Below are 21952 nucleotides of genomic sequence, written 5' to 3'. Positions count from 1 at the left end.
GCTACCTGACCTCCAATGTGCAATGGATTGTTCAGCACATTATTTCCAAAAATGGTGTGTACATGTGTGTGGAATTGAAATGTGAAGGCTATAAATGTCTTGTGCTGAGTTTTGAGCTTGTTTTGACATATTTGATAATATGACACTTGGAGTCATAGAGATTTACATCATGGAAACATTCGGTCCAACTCATCCATGCTGACCAGATATCACAACCTAATCTTGTCCTATTTGCCAGCACTTGACCCATGTTCCTCTAAACCCTTCCTGTTCATATACCCTCCAGATGCTGTTTGAATATTGTAATTGTACCAGCCTCCACCACTCCCTCTGGCAGCTCATTCCATACACGCACCACTCTTTGCATGAAAAAGTTGCCCCTTAGGTCCCTTTTAAATTTTTTCCCCTTTCACCTCAAACCGATGCCCCCTTGTCACTCCCCCTCCGTGTATTTGGCTTCTGGGTGAGGTAGAAAGAAACAACTTGGTCGAAGATGTAGTGGAATTGGAGGTGGGAGAATTTTATGACTGTCCTGTCATCCCTGTGTATGGTTGTTAGCTGAGCATATTGGCTGTTGATTGAGTTTGCTTCAAATGTATGAATAGTTATGAATTGCTTTGCATTGTTGGCGAAATACAAGTGTTTTGAAACCCCTGGAATGGGATTATGGTAGGAATTAATATGGAGCAGAAAACCAAAATGTTATGTTTTGCTCACTTCAAAATGGGTCCTTACCATTTACTTGGCCATCTGGGTTTTCCATGTGATTATAGTGTGCAGTTAGTTGATTTTAAAAGAAGAGTTATTAGTCCTGAACTGAAACTAGGTTAGTCTCTACCATTTTCCCCACACTGGCAAAGCAATTCGGTCAAGTCAGGCAAATGAGTCACAGATGGAGTACTCTTGCTTTCTTGCTTAGCAAGTTACACAGCAGTAGCCTGCCTGAGCAGGCCACAATAGGTTGAATCATGACACATCCTTTGTGACAGAGCATTTGTTTTGATGATATAGTCAGTTGGAGCTGTTGTGGAGTGATATATTTATGGGTGGAAAGTTCAGTGTTGAGCTTAGAAGGGTGAGTGGTATATCAATTGAAGTATGCATGTGTCCTGGGATGGGCAGCACTGAATGAGTCAGTCTTTTGTGAATACAGGGCAGTGTTGGTTTTGGAAATGCAGTTGGAAGCAATTTACTTGTGCCTGCATAAGATTTGATCCTGGTAACAAGCCATGAAAAGAAGTTGAGCCTAGTTGACAAAGGTTATCCCATTGTTCTGCTTGGTATTATGGCGAGAAGAACAGGTTGGCCTTGACAGACATTTGAAACTTGGGTGTATTTAGTTGGAAATGTAAATACCTGATACTTTGGCCACACATTCTTAGTGGGTGTTGGTGACAGCTAGAATAAGTCTGCAAAGGTGGCTAGGATACGGCTGATGATCTTTGACTGAAAAATGTAAATGAATTGCCAATATGACCCGTAACACTGATAAACTTTTAACCTGAAGGCTTTTTGTGCATACTCTGTCTTGCTTTGAAACCAGAGGGAATTTTTTTATTTTGAGCTGTAATTTAAAATGCTTTAGTTGTAGGCATCTTTTCCAACCTTTCAGCCAGGTTGATGTTCAACCATAAGAAATGCAAGCAAGAGCATGCACTTGACTGCCCTTTCCCTGTAACCCTTGATTCTAACAGCCCTGTGTAGCAAGTTGTTGCCAAGACTTTCAACTCTCTGAGAAAAGAGTTTCCTTCTTATCTCAGTCTTAAGTTGTTTTGACTATTTGGGAATTCGCGTATTGTCCTTGACGACCTGTGTCTCAGATATTGTAGATATCAAGCCTGCTAACATGGAGGAGCTGACTGAGGTGATTACAGCAGCGGAGTTCCACCCTAATCAGTGCAACACATTTGTGTACAGCAGTAGCAAGGGAACCATTCGACTGTGTGACATGCGAGCAGCTGCCCTGTGTGACAAACATGCCAAATGTAAGTCTCTTACTCAGACCTTTATGCTTCAGTGAATTGTGTTTTGCAAATGCTCCATTCGCACCAATCAGACTGAAGTATTTAAATCGCAAGCTAACAGCATCGAACTGTAATTTTTCGGTAACCACTATGATTTAAGCAGTCTGTTTGCAAGGAGTGGTTGGAATCTGACTAGCTATTCATGGGCCTGACAGGCACCAAATTGTTTTTTGCTGTTATTTTCTGATTATTTTCTGCATTACATGACATGAGGCCTCCTTGATGGCTGTGTGTAACATACACTGCTTGAGTTTGCAGTGTTGATGGTCCTGAGTTTGATTACTGCACTACACAGTGACACAACATTGCTGGAGCTTCACGTCCTGTGTTTCATTATCTTCAAACTTGTAATCATGCCAAGCTTCCCACTGTCTCTATCCCCAAACCAATGCGTTCATCTTTTTCTCTCATGGAAACATTGGAGTAGGCTGTTCAGCCCATCAAGCTCCTCTGTTCAATATGATTTCAGCTGAGCATCCACCTCAAACCTGTTCCTATTTCCTTCTCATACCCTTTGATCCCTTGGCCCCACGATTTCCCAAGTGTTAAAAATCATCATTCTGCCCTCCCTTAGCTCTGTGTCCTTCATTGAGGCCACCGACAAATGGTTATGTTTTCTGTGCTTGGTGATCGATGGGGACTCATTCCACTCAAATGCCTGTGAACACTGCCATCTTGCCAAGTCCCTTTCTGTTCAACAAATCCTTAAAATCTCTTCTGCCCATCGCAAACTTGCTCCATCCCATCTTTGTTCTGGATGAATTTGCTCTTGTACAGTTTTACTTCTTAGAGAAGTCCGAGATTGTTGTGTATGAATGGAACACTGAGAGAAATCTGACCTGATGGAAGTGGTATGCTATCTTGGGATGATTATAGGACCTTCGACCTTTTTTCTCTGTTCAGGCTCCCTTGGACATACTCTGTGAATTCTCGCATTTGTCATTTTAGCTCTGCAGTTTTTTTTTGCAGGTGCATATTGAATTTTCTTTTAAAAGCCGTGGTTGAACCTTTCGAAATCAGCCATGGTGCATTTCAGATCCTAATCACTTGATGCATCACAAGGATTTTTCTGCACTCATCCTTATGTGTCATCATCTGAAATTGGTACCATTTGTTTCTCAATTCTTCAAACATGTGACCAGTTTGATCTTGATTATTCTATACTGATCAATTATTTACTCGTCAAAATATATTTTTTGTGTTAATTTGCGTGACTACAATATCGGCACTTGGAAAAATGCAATGATAATTTCACAATGATGGAATGGAACAAGTTATTCACCTGGAGTACTGCAGCATCATATAATTATGAATGTTTGCAAATTATCTAAAACAATTCTGTGGTTTTAGTCTTCGGTATTTTGACTAGGGTTTATGGCTTCATTAAAAAGTGAAGAGAATTGTGGATGTTGGAAATTGGAAATGGTAACAGAAATTGCCAGAAAAATTCAGCAGGTCTGGCAGCAGCTGTGGAGAAAAATGAGACTTAACATTTCTGGTCCAGTAGTGACCCTTCTTCGGAATTGGCTTCGTTTTTCTGCTTGCTTAACTTGGACTGTAGTTACTTGCAAAAACAGTGTGCCCATCATAGGAGTTGAACATAATTCTGCTGAAAAAGTAATGCTGAATATCTAGTAGAACCAGGGCAAAATTTTGTTGAATATGGACAAATGGAACAGGAATGGTAGGGTTAACTTGATCTGTTCACATCCCAACTTTTGATTTCGATCCACAGTGTTTGAAGAACCCGAAGATCCCAGTAACAGATCCTTTTTCTCAGAAATAATTTCTTCAATATCAGATGTCAAATTCAGTCACAGTGGTCGTTACATGATGACGCGAGATTACCTATCGGTTAAAATCTGGGATTTAAATATGGAAAGCAGACCTGTGGAGACATACCAGGTACACTGGGTCCTATCACTTTTTCATGTGCATTTCCTGAGAGATTATGATGTTGTTTACTTGTATGTGCTGTTATCAGCTGTGGTTCAGTTTGTTGCATCTTAATCATTAGTTTACAGGTCCAGCCTGAGTTCAGGGCTTGAGGGAAAATATGGAAGTCAGGCAAAGGACTGAGGAAGTGCTGTAGTGTTAAGGGGTGTCATATTTTACACTGCAAGTTAGACTGAGTCCCAAGCTACCTGTTGAAGTTAGACCTAAGAGATCCCATAGCACAATACCCAATAAATTATTGTTAGCTGGTTCACTGTGCGTCCCTCGTCAAGGTTACAAAAGAACTGATCGTCTGTTTCCTATCACATTGTGACTTATGGGAGTTCATTGAACACATGGCTGCTGTCTTTCCTATAGTACAATGGTGATTACACTGCTAAAAATACTCAGTGGTGTCACATGCTTTTGTGTTATCCAGTGGTCATGAAATGCAAATAGTCAAGGCATGCTTCTTATTTTGTTATTACCAAGGTGAGAATCATTGATGCCACAGAAACTAAATACACCACATGTCATGTGTCTAACATTGGCAGGTCAGATGCAGCGCAAGTTAGAAGTGACTTGGGTGCATTAGAACACAAGTACTTGCAAAAATAACGTGATTGTTTTTCATGGATATCCAACCACCAAATGAAACTGTCAGCTTATGATGCATTCAGGCCACTTGATTCTGCAAATCTGATTGCGGGAGAAATTGTTCAAAGTGAGCACAGAACCTGAAAGAGAGTTGTTTATCTTTGTTCACAAATATGTGTACCTTTAGTTCTGCATCCTCTTTATGTGAAATGCAGGCTTACATATCTTGACCTTTGCTGCACAAAGGCACCCTTAGGTGAATGGTGGACAGTGAAGTACACTTGATGGTGCAAATACAGTGTGGCTGCTCAGCAGTTTATTTTTAAACTTGATGTTCAACATGTGGGCATTGATGATTGTACTTCACTCTGGGATGACTTTTTAATTTCTAATCAACCAGTTCATAGATATTACACATCTGTAGAAGAAGTGGGACTTGAGCCAAGCCGACTGACTCATAAGTAGGGATTCTGTCACTGCACCACAAGATCTCCTCCATGTTTGGGTGATGTCTAAACGCTGGGATTATAAACATACGCACAATACATTGCCTTACAATGGATCTGTTTTGTACAGAGCATACAACTAGAATGCACCTCATGTTTTCTAAGAAATAAAATTCTAGAAAAATTGCAGTACATTAATTGCATGAACCGACCACACAAATATAAAAACAGAATTTACCCCACAAACTTGTTGAGCCATTAAATGAGACAATGGCTGATTTGCATTGGTTCCTTAGTGCCAGATGCTGTAATGCCTTTAGGGTAATGAAAATCCGATTATCTCAAATTTACAATTCCTACAGTATCAACTGCTATGTTTAGAAGAGAATTCTCAACTTGGATCATGCTTTGTATGTGAGTTGCCTAGTTTCATTCCAAAAGGATCCAGTTCTAATTTTATGCAAGACTACCCAACTAGCAGAAACCGTTTCTAATTTCGCCTCTATTGTGCCAAATAGTTGGATCAAATCTTCATTGCTCAGTTCTGGTCCAGCTGAATCTGGTTTATGCAACTGCAAGTTAAACTGAGTCTCATAAATGAATAATGTACTCCCTTGTCCAGTATCATTTCTCATGTCTGCCCACTTTTTCTCAGTAGTGTCACCAAGGCATTACAGGACTTGGTAATCTTAGCTGAAGATGGTTGCTTCTGAAGTTGCAACTAAATTAATTGTTCTGGCTCAGGTGAGGATAGTACCAACTCAACCAGGTTTACTTCCAAATGCAACTTGACTTGCCTACATGTTGGAACACTATAGGACCAAAGAATATTATGGTGGTATTGGATAGATAAAACTGACAGTAACACTGTTGTGTGTGAAGATCATATTCTCTTGTCAATGTGTCAGATTCTTGTAGAGATCTGGGCGGCACGGTGGCTCAGAGGTTAGCACTGCTGCATCACAGCGCCAGGGACCTGGGCTCATTTCCAGCCTCGGACTATCTGTGTGGAGTTTGCACATTGTTCCCGTGTCTGTAGTTTTCCTCTGGGCACTCCAGTTTTCTCCCATAATCCAAAGATGTGCAGGTCAGGTGAATTGGCCATGCTAAATTGCCCACAGGGTAAGGTACATTAGTCAGGTGTAAATATAGGACAGGGGAATGGGTCTGGGTGAGTTTTTCTTTGGAGAGTTGCTGTGCACTTGTTGGGTCAAAGGCCCTGTTTCCATACTGTAGGGAATCTAATCTAATTGAAGCGTTATCAATATAATTTATTGCCTGGTACCAGCCCTGAACCTGAGGTTTGGGATTTATTCTTATAAAGATTGGGTCCACCACTTATGCTGTTTACGTACCTGTGATATTAATGTATCTGTTCCATCACACTGCTTTTTTTCTCTGTTTGCCTCACATTATTTGTGTTTTTTTTCCGTACTTAAATTTGAGCAATAGGAAGCACAGTGTGGGATTGAAATAACTTGGTTTCAATGATTTATTCATGGGATGAGAGCATCACTGGGAAGGCCAGAATCTCCTGCATGCTTGTAATTCTGCATGAGCTGCTGGCTTGAAGTGCTGGAGTCTCCATGCTGGTACTCACACAAGGCTGTCATTGTATGGTAATGAAAGAAGCAGGAATTTCAGTCTGAGACAAGTGCTGAATTGGAGAGGTTAATTGCCACTTATCGGCAATGTCCAAATTTAACTGACTGATTTGGATGTTGCAGTGGAATTCTGACAAGTGGAGAGCAGTTTTCAGCTGTAGTTTGAAGAACAAAAGAAACCAAATGATCTTGACTGAGCAACCATGTATCACAAAAGCAGAAATGGAGGAGAAAAGCTTGCACAAAGAATGGTTGTGGTGTTTCTGCTAATGCATCCAACTTGTCATGGAAAAACAATTCATTTCTAAATTTGACGCTTGGCTTTGTCACTTGCACCAAATCTACCTTCATGTTTGAAGTTTTAAACAACACTATTGTTGTTCACATAAATAGCTTTGTCTTGGTTGTACCCTCCGTTTGCTCTTCACTGAGTGCAACTTGTCTGTGTCAGTACTAATTGACTGTTCACTCTTACAGGTGCACGAATACCTCCGAAGCAAACTCTGCTCGCTATATGAAAACGACTGTATATTTGACAAGTTCGAATGTTGTTGGAATGGTTGTGATAGGTACAGCTGATTCTTCTACAATGACATCTTCAACTGTTAATTTTCCTCTGGTTCAGTCCTTATTGCTGCTAACACTGTGTGGCCTCTGTACGGTATCGTGGCACAGATGATTTCTTTATGCATGTGTTGCAGGTACAGTTTGAACCAGTGCTCAGCACCAGTTTGCGCAATACATGTTTAGGTCTTGTGTATTTTGCCATGTAAGAACAGTTGGTCAGTATTTTTGGCTCCTTCGTAGTCATGGGCAGCGAACCCTTGAGCCTCACAGGTCTTTTTTTGTATGGAACCATATTGATAACCCAGCCTTGTTGGGGGTGGAGGTGGGTAGGGGGGAAAGAGGGTGGGAGGGAGCTGAAGGTAGTGCAGTCATTACCTGCCCACTGATGAAACCCAAAACTACCTTGGTGAGGTTGTTGAAATTTGCTTTGAAGGAACTTAACAAAACTGCAAGATTGAAAATGTCCAGTAGAGTCATGTACAATATCATCCCAAGGTGCCAAGCAAACATTTCAGAATGTGCCAGCATCTTGTGTTTAGAGTTATTAAAATGCCTGTTCACTTGCTCATAGCTGTTTTCTTTTCTAACTCTTTTAGTGTTGTCATGACTGGGTCGTACAACAATTTTTTCAGAATGTTCGACAGAAACACAAAACGGGACATTACGCTAGAGGCCTCAAGAGAGAACAGCAAACCACGGGCTATCCTGAAGCCACGCAGGGTGTGCTCAGGAGGCAAGAGGAAGAAGGACGAGATTAGTGTTGATAGTCTGGACTTCAACAAGAAGATCCTGCACACAGCTTGGCATCCGAAGGACAACATCATTGCTGTAGCCACAACCAACAATCTGTATATATTCCAGGACAAAGTGAATTAAAACAAGTGCAGTGAAGCAAGAATCCAATTCCTGCCTAGTTAAGATAGCGTAGCCTTTATATCTTGTAAGAGAGAGGCCCAAACCGGCCCCCTCCCCAGCTCCTCTCTTGAATCAGTGCCATTTATAACGCACACCAGTCACATTATCCAAGTTTCTTTTGCTCCTGTTCCCTACCCCACTCAAAATTCAGGCCATGTTCGCTCGTCATTTGGCAGGGAGGGAGGTTGTCTCTTCATTACAAATTATGGGCCACTACATTAGCATTTTACTGCATCAGACCTTCATTTAATCCACTCCTTTGCCTTCCATTGTGGTGAGGTCTTGAAGAAGAAGTCCTTCAGTCATGATATGGCAATGTTTTACTGTGTACCCTGATTACTGTAATGTTCTCTTTTCCCCCTCCCCGCTCCTCTTTTTATCGACAGACAGCTTGTTGTTAACGCTTGTGACATTCCTCCTCTGACCTCACAGACTCCTCCTGGCCCTGTTGGAGTGTAAAGGACATGAGCAGGTCAGAGTTGGGTCAGTGAGTCAGGTGGTTATTGTTGCATACAGATGTTTTAACAACCAACTGTAATATTGCTGCCCTTGCCATTTCTGGCGCAAGAGAAACCTACTGAATAAAAATGATAAAAAATAGCTCCTTTATTTGGTGCTTTTTCTTTTTTGAAATGATGTGTAAACTGTTAAACCCATGTACTATTATTTTAAATGAATGCATTAAAGAATGTGTCTAACACCGGTAAGTTTTACTGATGTTTGTGCTGGAATCTGAACCTTAAGTATTTTTTACTCGGTGTTAATAAACTTGTGCATTTTCAATGGGGCTGCAGTGGACTTAATGAAGTCCATATTTGTTTTATTCTTTTTCTTACTTTGGTTTCCTGTAGTTGTCATGTACACCACTTAAGTGGTTTGAACCTCTGAATTTTGCTCTATAACTCTGAATTTATGGAATTTTATTACCCATTCTCCTTGAGAAAACATTTCTGGTCAACCTGGTTGACGAGACTGAGATTGGGATCCAAAAGTAGTGAGAAGCTCGGGGAGAGGTTTTTTTTTGTCAAAAGTCCAATCCATTGTTATGGCTCATTTTGATCTGTGCAGTTTCTGTCAGAGCTGAAGTGAAACTGCTGTGTAATATGGTGATCAGCTCTCAGCTCTTGAAACCTATGAATTGAGTGTTTGTGCACTTGTCACGAGATGAGCAAGAAAGGAAATTAATATGACAGTCACCTGTGGAAAAATAAAATCAAACAGTTCCTCGTGTTGCTGTCTTGAACCATTCCCATGATCATATTTGATAATGAAAACCGAACTCAGATGACTAATTGATCCAGTTCTCAAATTTTAAAGAGCAAGAAGTCCAAAACACGCACTGGAACTGAGATTCTTGCAGTTGCTTTGCAGACCCGAAATGGTTCCGTGTCGCTAAGTAGTGTTTTTCAACCATTGCTGTAACATAATTTTGATGTTGATTCTGCATCATAGTCAATTTAAATGCATTTCGTGATATTAGAAAACACTTCTCTAATCGGTTATGCAGAATGACACTACTTGGGCATTTTACGCATCCTCGGGCCTCACCTCAGCCAGGTTGTGTGACCACTGGACAGCATTAATTTTATCCTAGCTTTCCTTCACCAACTGGTTTTGATAATGAAATATACAAGGTTCCCTCGTATGTTTTCCACACTCATATTGGTCAACAGAGGCAAATGACTTCTGAACTGCCACACTGGCTCAGGCCATTTGATCCAACGCAAAGCATATAGTATCACACCTCTGCAGATTTGTGCCCATCATTGGGAAGCGTTCCTCGTGTTGAATAGATTGGTTTGTCGCTACTTGTGCTGTTAGAAGGCTGTCCTGCTGGTATGCTGAGTATTTGTGTCAGTGATGCTGGAACACAGCAAACTCTTAGATGGATTTTCTTTTTATTCCCTGATGGTCACTATCCAGAGGCAGTTGGAATTTTGAAAACTTGGATGCTGAATGGAAATACCCTTAGTGGTTAGTGAGGGTGACATTTTGGTGTCAAGTGAAGGCACCTTTCCACAAAAATTATAAGCATCAATAAATGTCTTGATCAGAAGCAGTGATAGACCACTTGGTTGCTTGAGCTTGCTCCACAATTCAGTGAGGTGATGGTTGATCTGATTAATTCATGTGTCTGCTGACTACAATAACCTTTGCTTATCAAAAAACTATGTATGTTTGCCTTAAAAAAAACTTGTCTCCTTCAGCCCCCTATTGAGGAAGAGTGTTTGCAAAACTCAAGACCTTGTCTATCTTAAATGGGCCACCCATAAGTTTTGTGCATTCCTCATTTGTAATTCTTTCACAAGAGGAAACAAACTTTCTACCTGCACCCTGGCAAGAAGAGCTCATTGATCTCTGAAAGAGAGGTGTTAAACATTTAGTTACTTGGGATGAATTTAGGCTCTCTGAGGCAAACTGCTCAGCCAATTTTGATCTGTTTTGCCCAGAGGTTTTCAGATATGCTGAATTCAAAAGTAAAATTTCAGCCTAACTTGTGTGTTCAATGAGATGGTTGGGCTTTTAAAATGAAATTGTACAGTCAAATACTACATTTGGATTGCACAGTTTTGGACAGAACTAACTCTGATCATAAATTTTGTGTTAGCACTTTGTTTCAAAATTAGAAAAATTGCTATTCTCATGGCTTTTACATTTTAAAAGTCTTTTGAGAAGTGCAAGATGAGTTGGGTTGAAACAGACTTGTGCAATACAGTGTTGGAGGATTTGTGTTAATCCAAACTAAATGCTAACTTCAGCGTTAGGACTTTTTGTTTATTTTTGTCACCATGCCTGATTGATCTGTGGATGCTGGTTCAAATTGCAATCTTTTTCACATACAAGTTGACACACTATCAGCATGCCACAGAATGCAAACCATCCCAATATTTATCAAACAGCAGACAGCGCAACACGTTCTGAAAACAGTTATGTGATTTTTTTTTATAAGGGCACTAAAGTAGTTTCTTCCTCTGCTCCTATTACTCTTAAATCAGCTACGTCTGCAGCAGGACTTGACTTGTCAGTTCACTGTAGAAAGGGAACTTGATCTCCATTTTGTCTGCTGGATGACTCGCTTTCCCTGGGGAATTTAAATGAAATGAGTGTCTATTAGGTATGGCTGAATATGTTCCAAGTATTTGGTACATCACATGGTTGGTGATGGTTCAGCTTCAGTAGCACCTTATGGAATACCGTAAAAGCTTGGCACCAAGTGTGTGCCTCTAAAAGCCGGGGGATTATTGTCTGCTTGCATGATACAAGTTCAATCCTTCCTGATTGGTCAACCCCCTGCATCTGCCTTTTTTGTTTCTGTTCCCAGTATCCTTTAGAAACTATTTTCAAGTTAGTCTAAAATTAGATCTCAAGCCCTGTTGAAGTGTTGAAAAGTAACCACTGGACAAATGCAGCATTAAAATTGAGGTAAGCGTGAAACTGATATAAAAAAAGTTACTCACTGTCAATCTTTAGAAGATGAATGTCTCATTTTGCTCGTAATTTAAATGATAACTTGGAGTTTTTATTTGCAGTTTTCTCCTTGAAGGAACTTATTTGAGGTGTAGTTTCAGTACTGGTACCACTACGTTGCCTCTTGCCCAGAGGTTGAGTCTTTGTGATCCTGTATGGTGAGTATTGATGGGCATTAAATGGATATCTATCTTTACTCTTGGGGGTCACTGATGACAGATCAATAATGACAAACAGTACTTTTCTTTCTGCCTAAGATCAGTGAACCTAAGGTGGGGCTCAGAATTGAGACTTTCTGGCAAGCCTGACAGACTCTGTTGAACAGTCAGTATCAAAGAATCAGTGATGACATGAACCTGAATAAGTGAATGGCCAAGAGTAAAATCAGCTTTGAAAGTTGCAATCAAATGGCTAGTTCGTCCTTGTATATGATTTGGCAGTGGGAATTAATTACATGACTATTGGCTGTTAGGTGTTTGTTGCTTAATTTGCACTTCCCTTTCTCTGCTGAAGATTTACATTTACAGGGTACAAAACCACACAGTCATAGAGTGGCTTATCACTGAAATGGACCCTTCAGTCTAATTTGTTCATGACGACCAGATATCCTAAATGAATCTGGTTCCATTTCCCAGCATTTTGCCCATATACCTCTAAACCCTTCCTCTTCATACACCCATCCAGATAGATTTTCAGTGTTGTAATTGTATCCACCTCTACCACATGCTTTGGCAGCTCATCCCATGTGTGCACCACCCTCTGTGTGAAGAAGTTGTCCGAGGTCCATATTAAATTGTGCTCGTCTCACAGTAAACCTGTGCCCAAGAGGTTTGGTCTCTCCCCACCCTGGGAAAAGACTTATCTTTTCGCCCTATTCCTGCCCCTCATGATTTTCTAAGCCTCTATAAAGTCACCCCTCAACTTCAGACACTCGAAGGAAAAATAGCCCCTGCCTATCCAGCCTCTCCTTAGAACTCAAATGCTCCAGTCATGGCAATGTCCTTTTGTATCTTTATTGGACCCTCTTAAGTTCAGAAACATTTTTCTTGTAAAAGGGTGACCAGAAAGGCAGTATTCCAAAGGTGGCCTCACCAAAGTCCCGTCCAGCCGCAACGTGACCTCACAAGTCCCATACTCCATGCACTGACCAATGAAGGCAAGCATAGCAAAATGCCTTGACCACCCCGTTAATCTGTGCCTCGACCAAGAAGAAACTATGCAATTGCTCAGCAACTCTGGCCCAGGGCCCTGCCAATGATGGTACAGATCCTGTCCACATTTGCTGTATCAAAATGCAACACCTCACATTTATCTTATTTAAACTCCATTAACCACTCAGCCCATAGGCCCATATGTTCATGCTCACATTGCATTCTGAGGTAACCACTTTCACTGTCCGCAACACCCCCTATTCAGGTTTCATGTGCAAACTTAGTAACCATACCTCTTATGTCCAAATCCAAATCATTAATATAAATGTCATGGATCCAGAATTTATATTTGTGGCATACCACTGGTCCCTGACCGTCTCAGACCTTTGAGACTGTATTCAATCGGCTAACACATTCCAGTTGATTGTTGAAACGATACAAAATTAGGAGCAGAAATGAGCTATTCAGCCCTTCAAGGCTGCTCTGTCATGCATGAACAAAATGGCTGATTGGTTTGTATTTTGAATTTTGTGTTCTTAGCTATCCCGATAACCTGTGGTTCCCTTGCTGAAGCTTACCTCAACCTGAAAAAGATTTAATGACCCACCTTCTGAGGCAGTGGGTTCCAAAATTACGCAAGCCTCTGGGAGACCAAAAGTCTTTGCATCCCTGACTTAAAAGGGCATTCATTTAGTTGCAGAACACTGTCCCTTAATTGTTCACTGATCCCCAAGAGAGAACACCTTTCCAAATTCACAGACCATTGAGTATGGTATATACATCAATGAAGTTATTCCTCAGTTGTCTTAGCTGTGGAAACAAATTCAGCCTTTCTAAGCTTTATTATAAGTTGCTCATTCCAGTTAACAATCTAGATTACCTCCAATATTGTTTCCTTGAAGAAGTGTAACACTCATGGAAAATTACGTCATTTCTGACCTGTGCAATAACTGAAGATAGATTGTAAGCAGTAAATATTACAATCTGACATTATTCCTGTGGCTGAACACTTCGTTGAAACATCTCTAAACAGATTATGTAGTCCTTCATTTGATTGTTTTTGTCACCTTGTAGTGCATAGCTACTGCAGGAGAGTGACTGCACTTGAAACAAGTGTACTTCTTGGGGTACGATGCACATAGGGCATCTTAAAGTTGTGTAAGATACTTGAAAGAAGTAAAGTCTTCTCACATGGTTGCCCTCAAAACACGAGAATAAAAATTGTGCTGAGATCATGATCTGTTAGTAAATTGCCAAACTATACGAGGTGTGCCTTGATTTAACTGAAATTGACAGTTGGTTCGAGGTTTTATTTGAGATTATTTTCGATCAAGGTTCACTGATCATTTATTGCTGTTATAAAGGAGTTTTTTTTTGTGAAGGTGTGTTAAAGCGGTCTCTAATGTCTGGAATTCCACTTGGAATAAAGCTTGAAGGAGAAATTTAAAAGGTCAAGTCAAGTATGACAGTGCCCAAAGCACTCGTGCAGATTAGGGGAGTGAATGGGAAACCATGGAACATTCTCAGCGCCGTTCTTGGGCTTCAAACACTGCATTGAACTACAAAAAAGCAGCATGGTGGCTAAATAATGTAGCCATTGAGCCACCATTGGATAAGCTTTCCACATGGGCCTACTCTCCTGCCCTGAGTGGTTTCAATACGGATGGGTAGATCTGAGTACTTCTCCAAGTAATTTTTGTTTTCAATGTTTAGCATCCTCAGGTTTTCAGTTTCAGAACTGTTTTTCTTGTCCAGTTTCTTGGTTGGTGAGACACCTGCTTGTTATCGTGAGTCAGATTTGATTCTTGGCTTGTGCTGAAGTGCTAGCCTAAAGTAATGTTTTTTTGAAAAAAAATGCCCATGAAATGGTCATGGTTAAGGTGGGACACTGATATTGAGGGGAGGAATTCTGCCATTGATCAATACATTAATGCTAACATGAATACATAACCTGGTTTGTTTTTAATACTCTCTGAGAATTATGTTGCTGATCATGCTTTCCCACCTTTGTATGCAGTCACTAATTTTGGTTAAACGATGGAGGATTCTAGACTAAATGTAAAATATTTAGAGCAGAGCAGCAAAATTAAGAGGTTGCTGAATTTATATCTTGGTTTGAGGCTGATACAAACCTCATGGGGCATTTCATTTGACGTGTAAGTGACGGGTATGGATGTGTGGAAGAAGACAAAATAACCTGATGTACATTTGTGAAACGTAGAATAAATGCCAGCTAGTATGAGCTAACAGTTCTTCGCTTATTGCCGTTTGTATGAATTTGTTGCTCTCAAAGTGCATATCTCTTTATTTGGCCATGAGGTCCTGCATGATTTGAATCAAAAAGTTATGTTCTCATGTTGTTCTCTCTGTACCACATCCTCAAGGTTGGGCCACCAATGCTACCCAATGCATGTTCAGATTCCCGATTACCTAAGTATTCCTGATATTAAACATTGCTCATTTGAGTTGTGGGTCAGACAATGATCGTACAAGTCCTTCATCTTCCGCATGAATGGCAGTGAAAGGAAAGCACAACAGGATGAGCTGAAAAGAGTTGGACGCCATCTTAACTTGTATCTCTCTTGTTCATTGTCTCTCTGAAGTTCAGAAGAACAGATGTGATTACGTGGCACAGCATTAGACTAAAATATCAAAGCAGCCTGAGGAAAGTGTGTAGCTATGAATTGAATTCGTGGGAAATGGTATTGCATCTCGTAAATGGAGAAGAGAAGCTTCAACTAAGCTCTTCTGTTCACCATCTGGATATTTCACCAGCAAAACCAGGTAAGAGTGAAATTTTATTCGTGTATCATGAAGCATCAAGTGATTTTAACCTTGGGCCAGAACAAGTACATTGAAGTTTAAGTGAGCTAGTCGATGAAATGAATTTTACGTTGTAACATTTTGAACTGTCGTATAATGTCAAATCAAAACTGTAGGAAGTTTTTGCATTTATTTTATTAAGTACACAGATATTAGAACTTGTTTACGATGTTGATATCCCACACCATGTCATAAACCCAATTTGAAACTGGCTCAGAGTTTAAGATCTGCAGTTGAAGAAAACAACAATGCAGTGCTGTAAGAATGAGTACAAAACTCTGGGGAGGCCCTGTGGAGAAGCTGAGTCTGCAGTGTTGATTCATTTGTTTACAAGGTTGGCTGAATCTGACTTGCATTTTTTTTGATTAAAAAAATGTCACCCATTCTCACCCTTCCAACACTGTCCAAAAATAAGAGTGCAGCATGAAACTGGACCACAGTGAATGGTTCGGTACAAAGTCCTTGTCATTTTTCATATGCACATTCTGGGAGGTAAACAAAGCTTGTCCTAAACTATTTCTAGGGACTTTGAGTTGGATTTGAAAATGTGTGTGTGATGGCAAGAAGTGTGTACGCACATATCAGGATTGGTATTCACTCAGTCCGTGGAGAGTAAATTTTTCTCAAGTACAGGCAGATCAAAAATTTGAACTTCATCTAAGAATGTAATTGCAAAAGCTCAGTTTTTGACATTAACGTGGACTTAACGATAGTGCTATGATGTCTTTGCAGTTAAACCTTTTTCCACCCATTGTCCAGTATTGCACTGTTCCAGTGTAAGCCATTTCCTGCATGAACAATGCTGCATTTATCCATTATGCCTGCTACAATTGTACATTTGGAGACCTAACATGATGGGAGTATGAGAATTAGGAGCTGGAATATGCCTCTTTGAACATTTAGGCCTCCTCCATCATTTACTTCATTGATGGTTGAATTTCTTGCACTATCTTTGAATCCCTTGATGACTGTAGTATATGCAAACCTATCAATCTTTTTTCTGAATATACTTGACAGCTGAACTGCATAGCCTGCCGAGGGGAGAATTCCAAAGGTTTCCCACCCCCAAATGAAGAAATTCTTATTACTAATTTGAAGTGGCGTAGTAGTTTACTGAGACTGTTGCTGATTCAAAATCTCTCAGCGAAGGGTAACATAGTGTATTTGTCTACCCTGTTGATCTTTGTGATAACTTTGTATGATTGAATGACATCACCTCGTTGTTGAAAACTGTGGGCTCATTAGGCCCAGACACCCAATCTCTGCTCAGAGAATGTTGCTATATTAAATGTGATTGAATCTTTACTGAGTATATATACTTTAAAATTGCAAACAAAATCCCAGATGCTGTTTCACTAAGGCTGTGCACAATTGCAGCAAAATCTCCTTCGTACTACTTTGTAAGCTCCTTGCCATAAAGGTAATGGCTCCAGTACCAAACATGGGCTATTGTAACTTTGGAATGAGGACCAATCTTGGACAGTTGTTGTGGATCTGTTCGCCGAGCTGGGAATTTGTGTTGCAGACGTTTCGTCCCCTGTCTAGGTGACATCCTCACTGCTTGGGAGCCTCCTGTGAAGCGCTTCTGTGGTGTTTCCTCCGACATTTGATTTAATCTGTGGATGAGTGCCATGCCTCTCCATAGCCAGGGAATTGCTAGAGGCATGGCACTCATCCACAGATTCAATCAATAAGCACATCAACCTGGACCCAATATACCGACCACTGCAACGGACAGCTGGAACTGACAATCGGAAGCGGCAGATTCAAACCACTATAAATGTCGGAGGAAACATCACAGAAGTGCTTCACAGGAGGCTCCCAAGCACTGAGGATGTCACCTGGACAGGGGACGAAACACAAATTCCCAGCTCGGTGAACAGAACCACAACAACGATCACCCGAACTACAAATCTTCTCACAAACTTTGAATCTTGTACAGTGTTGGACTACTGTATTTCATTGGTACCTTGTCTTTTGGAAGTTAGGACAGTTGTCCTCTCTGGATTGTATCATGATTTTTAGGGGTGTCTCTATAGAAAGAAATTTGAAGTTTGTTGGCACATCTCAACAATGAAATCAAGATTGTCATAGTAATCCATCAGCAGTTTTTGTAAAACTGATTTCATTTTACTATTTCAAGAGAAGGTCAGTTAAATTCAAAATAAGGGTGTCAAATCATGTGCTGTGTGCCAGCACTCGTCCTGAAACAAAGATCAACAGAACACATGCACGCCAATTAATGTGGTATTTACGAATGCCGGATTGACTGTCATCCCTGAAATATGTTTTATAATCAATTTTTGGACCTACTTTTGGGTTTGAGCCACATTTTACCTTGAGATAACCTTGTAATGCATTGCAGGTTAAGTGCTATGGATGCTCTTTCAGATCATTTCTGTGTTGATAACATTTTGTTGAGTTATAAATTTGTACAGGTCGCTCTGCTAAAATGCACACTTCAAAAACACAAAAATGCTTCAACACGATTGACAAATAGGGGACACTTTCATGAGTGCGTGTTGGTTATAATGCAATTTTGTCTCCATTAGTTTAAATGGTGCTGCTATTACATGATTTTATAAAGTGGGATTGCACGAGAATGGTTCGACTGTGCTATAGCAAAACTGACTACCACATTTGATGTATTTATGAACCAGTACTTTGATAACTTCTCTCTCAATATCTGGCTCTAACTTGCAGAGTCTGATACAAGAAGCAGATTCTGCAATATCTTCCTGGGTTCCTCTTCAAATCTTGAAAGTTTCAAGCAAATGTTGTCTTAGTTTGGAAATGCTAGGCAATGAAACCTGGGATGCCTGAACTCCAACAGGACTCTCTGCATACCACAAAAATCTGTTGAGGTGAGGTTAATTGGAAAATGTATGCAAGTCTATGACAAGTAAGAATCATAGAGTCATAGAGATGTACAGCATGGAAACAGAACCTTCAGTCCAACTCAGCTATGCTGACCAGATATGTTAAATTAAACTAGTCCCATTTGCCAGCACTTGGCCCATATTCCTTTAAGCCCTTCTTATTCATATACCCATCTTGATGCCTTTTAAATGTTGTATAAGTTCCAACCTCCATCACTTCCTTTGGCAGCTCATTCTGTTCATGCATCCCCTTTGCATGAAAAAGTTGCCCCTTAGGTCCCTTTGGAACCTTTCCCCCTCACCCAAAACCTATGCCTTCTAATTCTGGACTCCCCCACCCCAGGGAAAAGACCTTCTCTATCCATGCCCCTCATCGTTTTATAAACCTTTATAAGGTCACCTCTCAGCTTCCAATGCTCCAGGGAAAACCGAGCTTAAAAATGTGTTGCTGGAAAAGCGCAGCAGGTCAGGCAGCGTCCAAGGAGAAGGCGAATCGACGTTTCGGGCATAAGCCCTTCTTCAGGATTCCTGAAGAAGGGCTTATGCCCAAAACGTCGATTCTCCTTCTCCTTGGATGCTGCCTGACCTGCTGCGCTTTTCCAGCAACACATTTTTAAGCTCTGATCTCCAGCATCTGCAGTCCTCACTTTCTCCAGGGAAAACCTCTCCACAGAGCTCAAAGTCTCCAACCCTGGCAACATCCTTGTAAATCTTTTCTGAACCCTTTCAAGTTTCACATCCTCCTCCTGATAGGAGGTAGAACAAGGTTGCATGCAGTATTCCAAAAGTGGCCTAACCAGTGTCCTGTACAGTTACAACATGACCTCTCCACTCCTCTAGTCAATGCGCTGACCAATAAAGGAAAGCATACCAAACACTGGCTTCACTATCCTATCCATCTGCAACTCCACTTTCAAGGAACGATGATACTGCACCCCAAGGTCTTTGTTCAGCAACATTCCCGAGGACCTTACCGTTAAGTATATAAGTCCTGCCTTGATTTGCCTTTCTGAAATGCAGCACCTCATATTTATCTAAATGAAAGTCCATCTGCCACTCCTCAGCCCATTGGCCCATATGATAAGAGATCCCGTTGTAATCTGAGGTAACCTTCGCTGTCCACTACACCTCCAATTTTGGTATCATTTACAAACTTAATAGATATACCTCCGATGTTCACATCCAAATGATGTATATAAATGATGAAAAGCAGTGGACCCAGCACCGATCCTTGTGGCACTCCTTGTCACAGGCCTGCAGTCTGAAAAGCAACCCTCCACCACCACCTTCTGTCTCTACCTTATCCAAATGGCCAGTTATGCCTGTATTCCATGTGCTCTAACCTTGGTAACCAGTCTCCCATGGGGAACCTTATTCAAAGTCTGACTGAAGTCCATATAGATCACGTCCACAGCTGTGCCCTCATCAATCCTCTTTGTTAATTCTTCAAATACTCACTCAAGTTCATGAGACATGATTTCCTACGCACAAAGCCATGTTGACTATCCTTAATCTGTCCCTGCTTTTCCAAATACATGTAAATACTGTCCCAAAGGTTTCCCTCCGACAACTTGCCCACCATTGATGTCAGGTTTACAAGCCTATAGTTCCCTGGATTTCCTTACACCCCTTTTTTAAATAGTGGCACCACGCTAGCTAACCTCCAGTCTCGCCTCACCTATCACTTCCCACAGAGTTCTAGGGTATACCTGATCTGGTCCTGCGGATTTATTCAAGTTAATGAAACAGCCTGAATGAACGAATAAATAGATCAGCTACAATCAAATTGAATGGTGGGAAAATTAACGGAGCTGACTGACCTTTTCTTGTTCATGTTTATGCAAAGAGAAAGATTGTTTGCTTCAATTTCACCTTGAAATTTATACATTGTTTGGGAAAGTTATTGCGGCACAGTTGTTAGTAATATTGTGGCTTTAAGGACCAATCTGCAAAGTCTCAAGGCAACCAGTTAGACTACTGTCCAGGTTTCCCCTGCAGCCTGCTTTTCACATGTTCATCCCTCAATATACATGCATGTCAGGAAGGAAACAAAATTTGGATTTGGCTTATGCACCTGTGCACTTTCTCCAGTGTTTTGGGTGAGGTATGGTCCCCAGCAAGGACACAGGAAAACAGTTCAATTCTCCTGGTGCCCAGGTATCGTTGTTAATGTGATCACACATGCCAGAACTTGGCTTCAGGTGCCCCTGTCTCACTTTGATCGTTGGTTTGGAAGAGACCCAAAATGGCTAGTACATTTTGAGCAAGTCTCTGAGTTCCCAGTTAAAAGTCACCGCATACAAAAACTGGTGCAGGAAGTATAAATTGATCATGAGCTTTGACCTCAGAACAAAGAACTGATTACCCGCTCACATTCTGACGTGTTCACAGCTCAAAGTTGTTTGTTTAGCTAAGCGCCAATTGGATTCTTGTTGGCATCCAAAAAACATCTATCATTGGTTTCCCGATTTGGTGACTCGTCACCGACTAGTGACTACTTAACAATCAACTTCCTTTTGCCAGTAACAGCTGCTTTGGTTCCTCTTCCCTGCCCCCAAGAAAAAGTCGGGGTCATGAGGTGCGTATGTGATTGATCAATACTGCATGGTCCATTTGATCCAACAGGAGCAGATAATGTTCATGATGTCTTCAGTTTCATTTCAGCTTTCAATACATATCTCATTCAGACCATGGAACAATTGGAAAACCTTGATGTTCATCATATGTCTGACTTTGGTTCAAAGATTCCCTTCAAGGGACGATTCAAAGGGTTTAATTTTCTTGGATTTGCTTGAGCACTCGTCAACGAACACGAGAGATTACCAGAGGTGTTACAATGACTTGGACTTTGTACATTAATCTATAATTAACAAGATTAAATGTTATAACCACATGCAACTATCCTGATGATAGGATAAATTGGTGTCTCATCAGAAGTAGTGAAGTAAGCTGTACAGCCTAAATGGTGAAGTTGGTAACGTGGTGAAATAACAGGTCTCTTAAACTGAGTAGAGGTAAGACAAGTTTAAAAATTTTTTTTGTGAACACTCATCTTGACTACTTCAAATTATTTGATCACTTGGTGCAACTGAATGTGTTTGAAAAAGAGACCTGTTGAGAATGTTGTCCCAATTGGAAATCATGCTTGTTACAGCTCATGAGGGAGACAGCATGATTTTAGCGTCTGTGAGATTTCTGAACAAGGCAGTAAGGTTATTTGATATGCTGATCTTCAAAAGTCTCAAAAAACTTGGCAATTGTAAAAAATTTCATGATTGTCATTGTTTGTATTAATGTTAATATTGTATCTCTGATTAAGGGAGACAAGACTGCAATGTCTCGGGTGCAGAATAGTGTAGCTCCTGAAAATATTCCTGCCCTTCACTGATAGATGGAATAGGATCTTATGTCCTGTCAATTTCAGTCATGAATCAAATACTCTCAACTGGAATAGTGTTCATAAAGTACAAATATGTTTTCTATAATTTTAAAATTTATATTTTTTAAATACAAAGCACTGTACTCATTCTATACTTTCAAATG

At 40.6% G+C, this 21952-nt stretch overlaps 1 protein-coding gene across 2 annotated transcripts in view; it reads left to right on the top strand.

Annotated features, from left to right (window-relative positions):
- LOC122543074 (serine/threonine-protein phosphatase 2A 55 kDa regulatory subunit B alpha isoform) overlaps positions 1–8875 on the top strand; it is a 74075-nt gene extending 65200 nt beyond the window's left edge. For both annotated transcript variants that reach the window (XM_043681298.1, XM_043681297.1), the window contains exons 7-10: positions 1821–1985; positions 3760–3929; positions 7084–7175; positions 7770–8875. In XM_043681298.1, the coding sequence (XP_043537233.1) occupies positions 1821–1985; positions 3760–3929; positions 7084–7175; positions 7770–8049 (707 nt within the window). In that variant the 3' untranslated portion in view covers positions 8050–8875. The remainder of the gene's footprint in view (positions 1–1820; positions 1986–3759; positions 3930–7083; positions 7176–7769) is intronic.
- The last annotated feature ends 13077 nt before the right edge of the window (positions 8876–21952 follow it).

The sequence above is a fragment of the Chiloscyllium plagiosum genome, chromosome 42, assembly GCF_004010195.1.
Source record: "Chiloscyllium plagiosum isolate BGI_BamShark_2017 chromosome 42, ASM401019v2, whole genome shotgun sequence".
Taxonomy (NCBI): Eukaryota; Metazoa; Chordata; class Chondrichthyes; order Orectolobiformes; family Hemiscylliidae; genus Chiloscyllium; species Chiloscyllium plagiosum.
The sequence above is the reverse complement of the archived record's forward strand: the minus strand, read 5'-3'. Positions and strand labels throughout refer to the sequence as shown.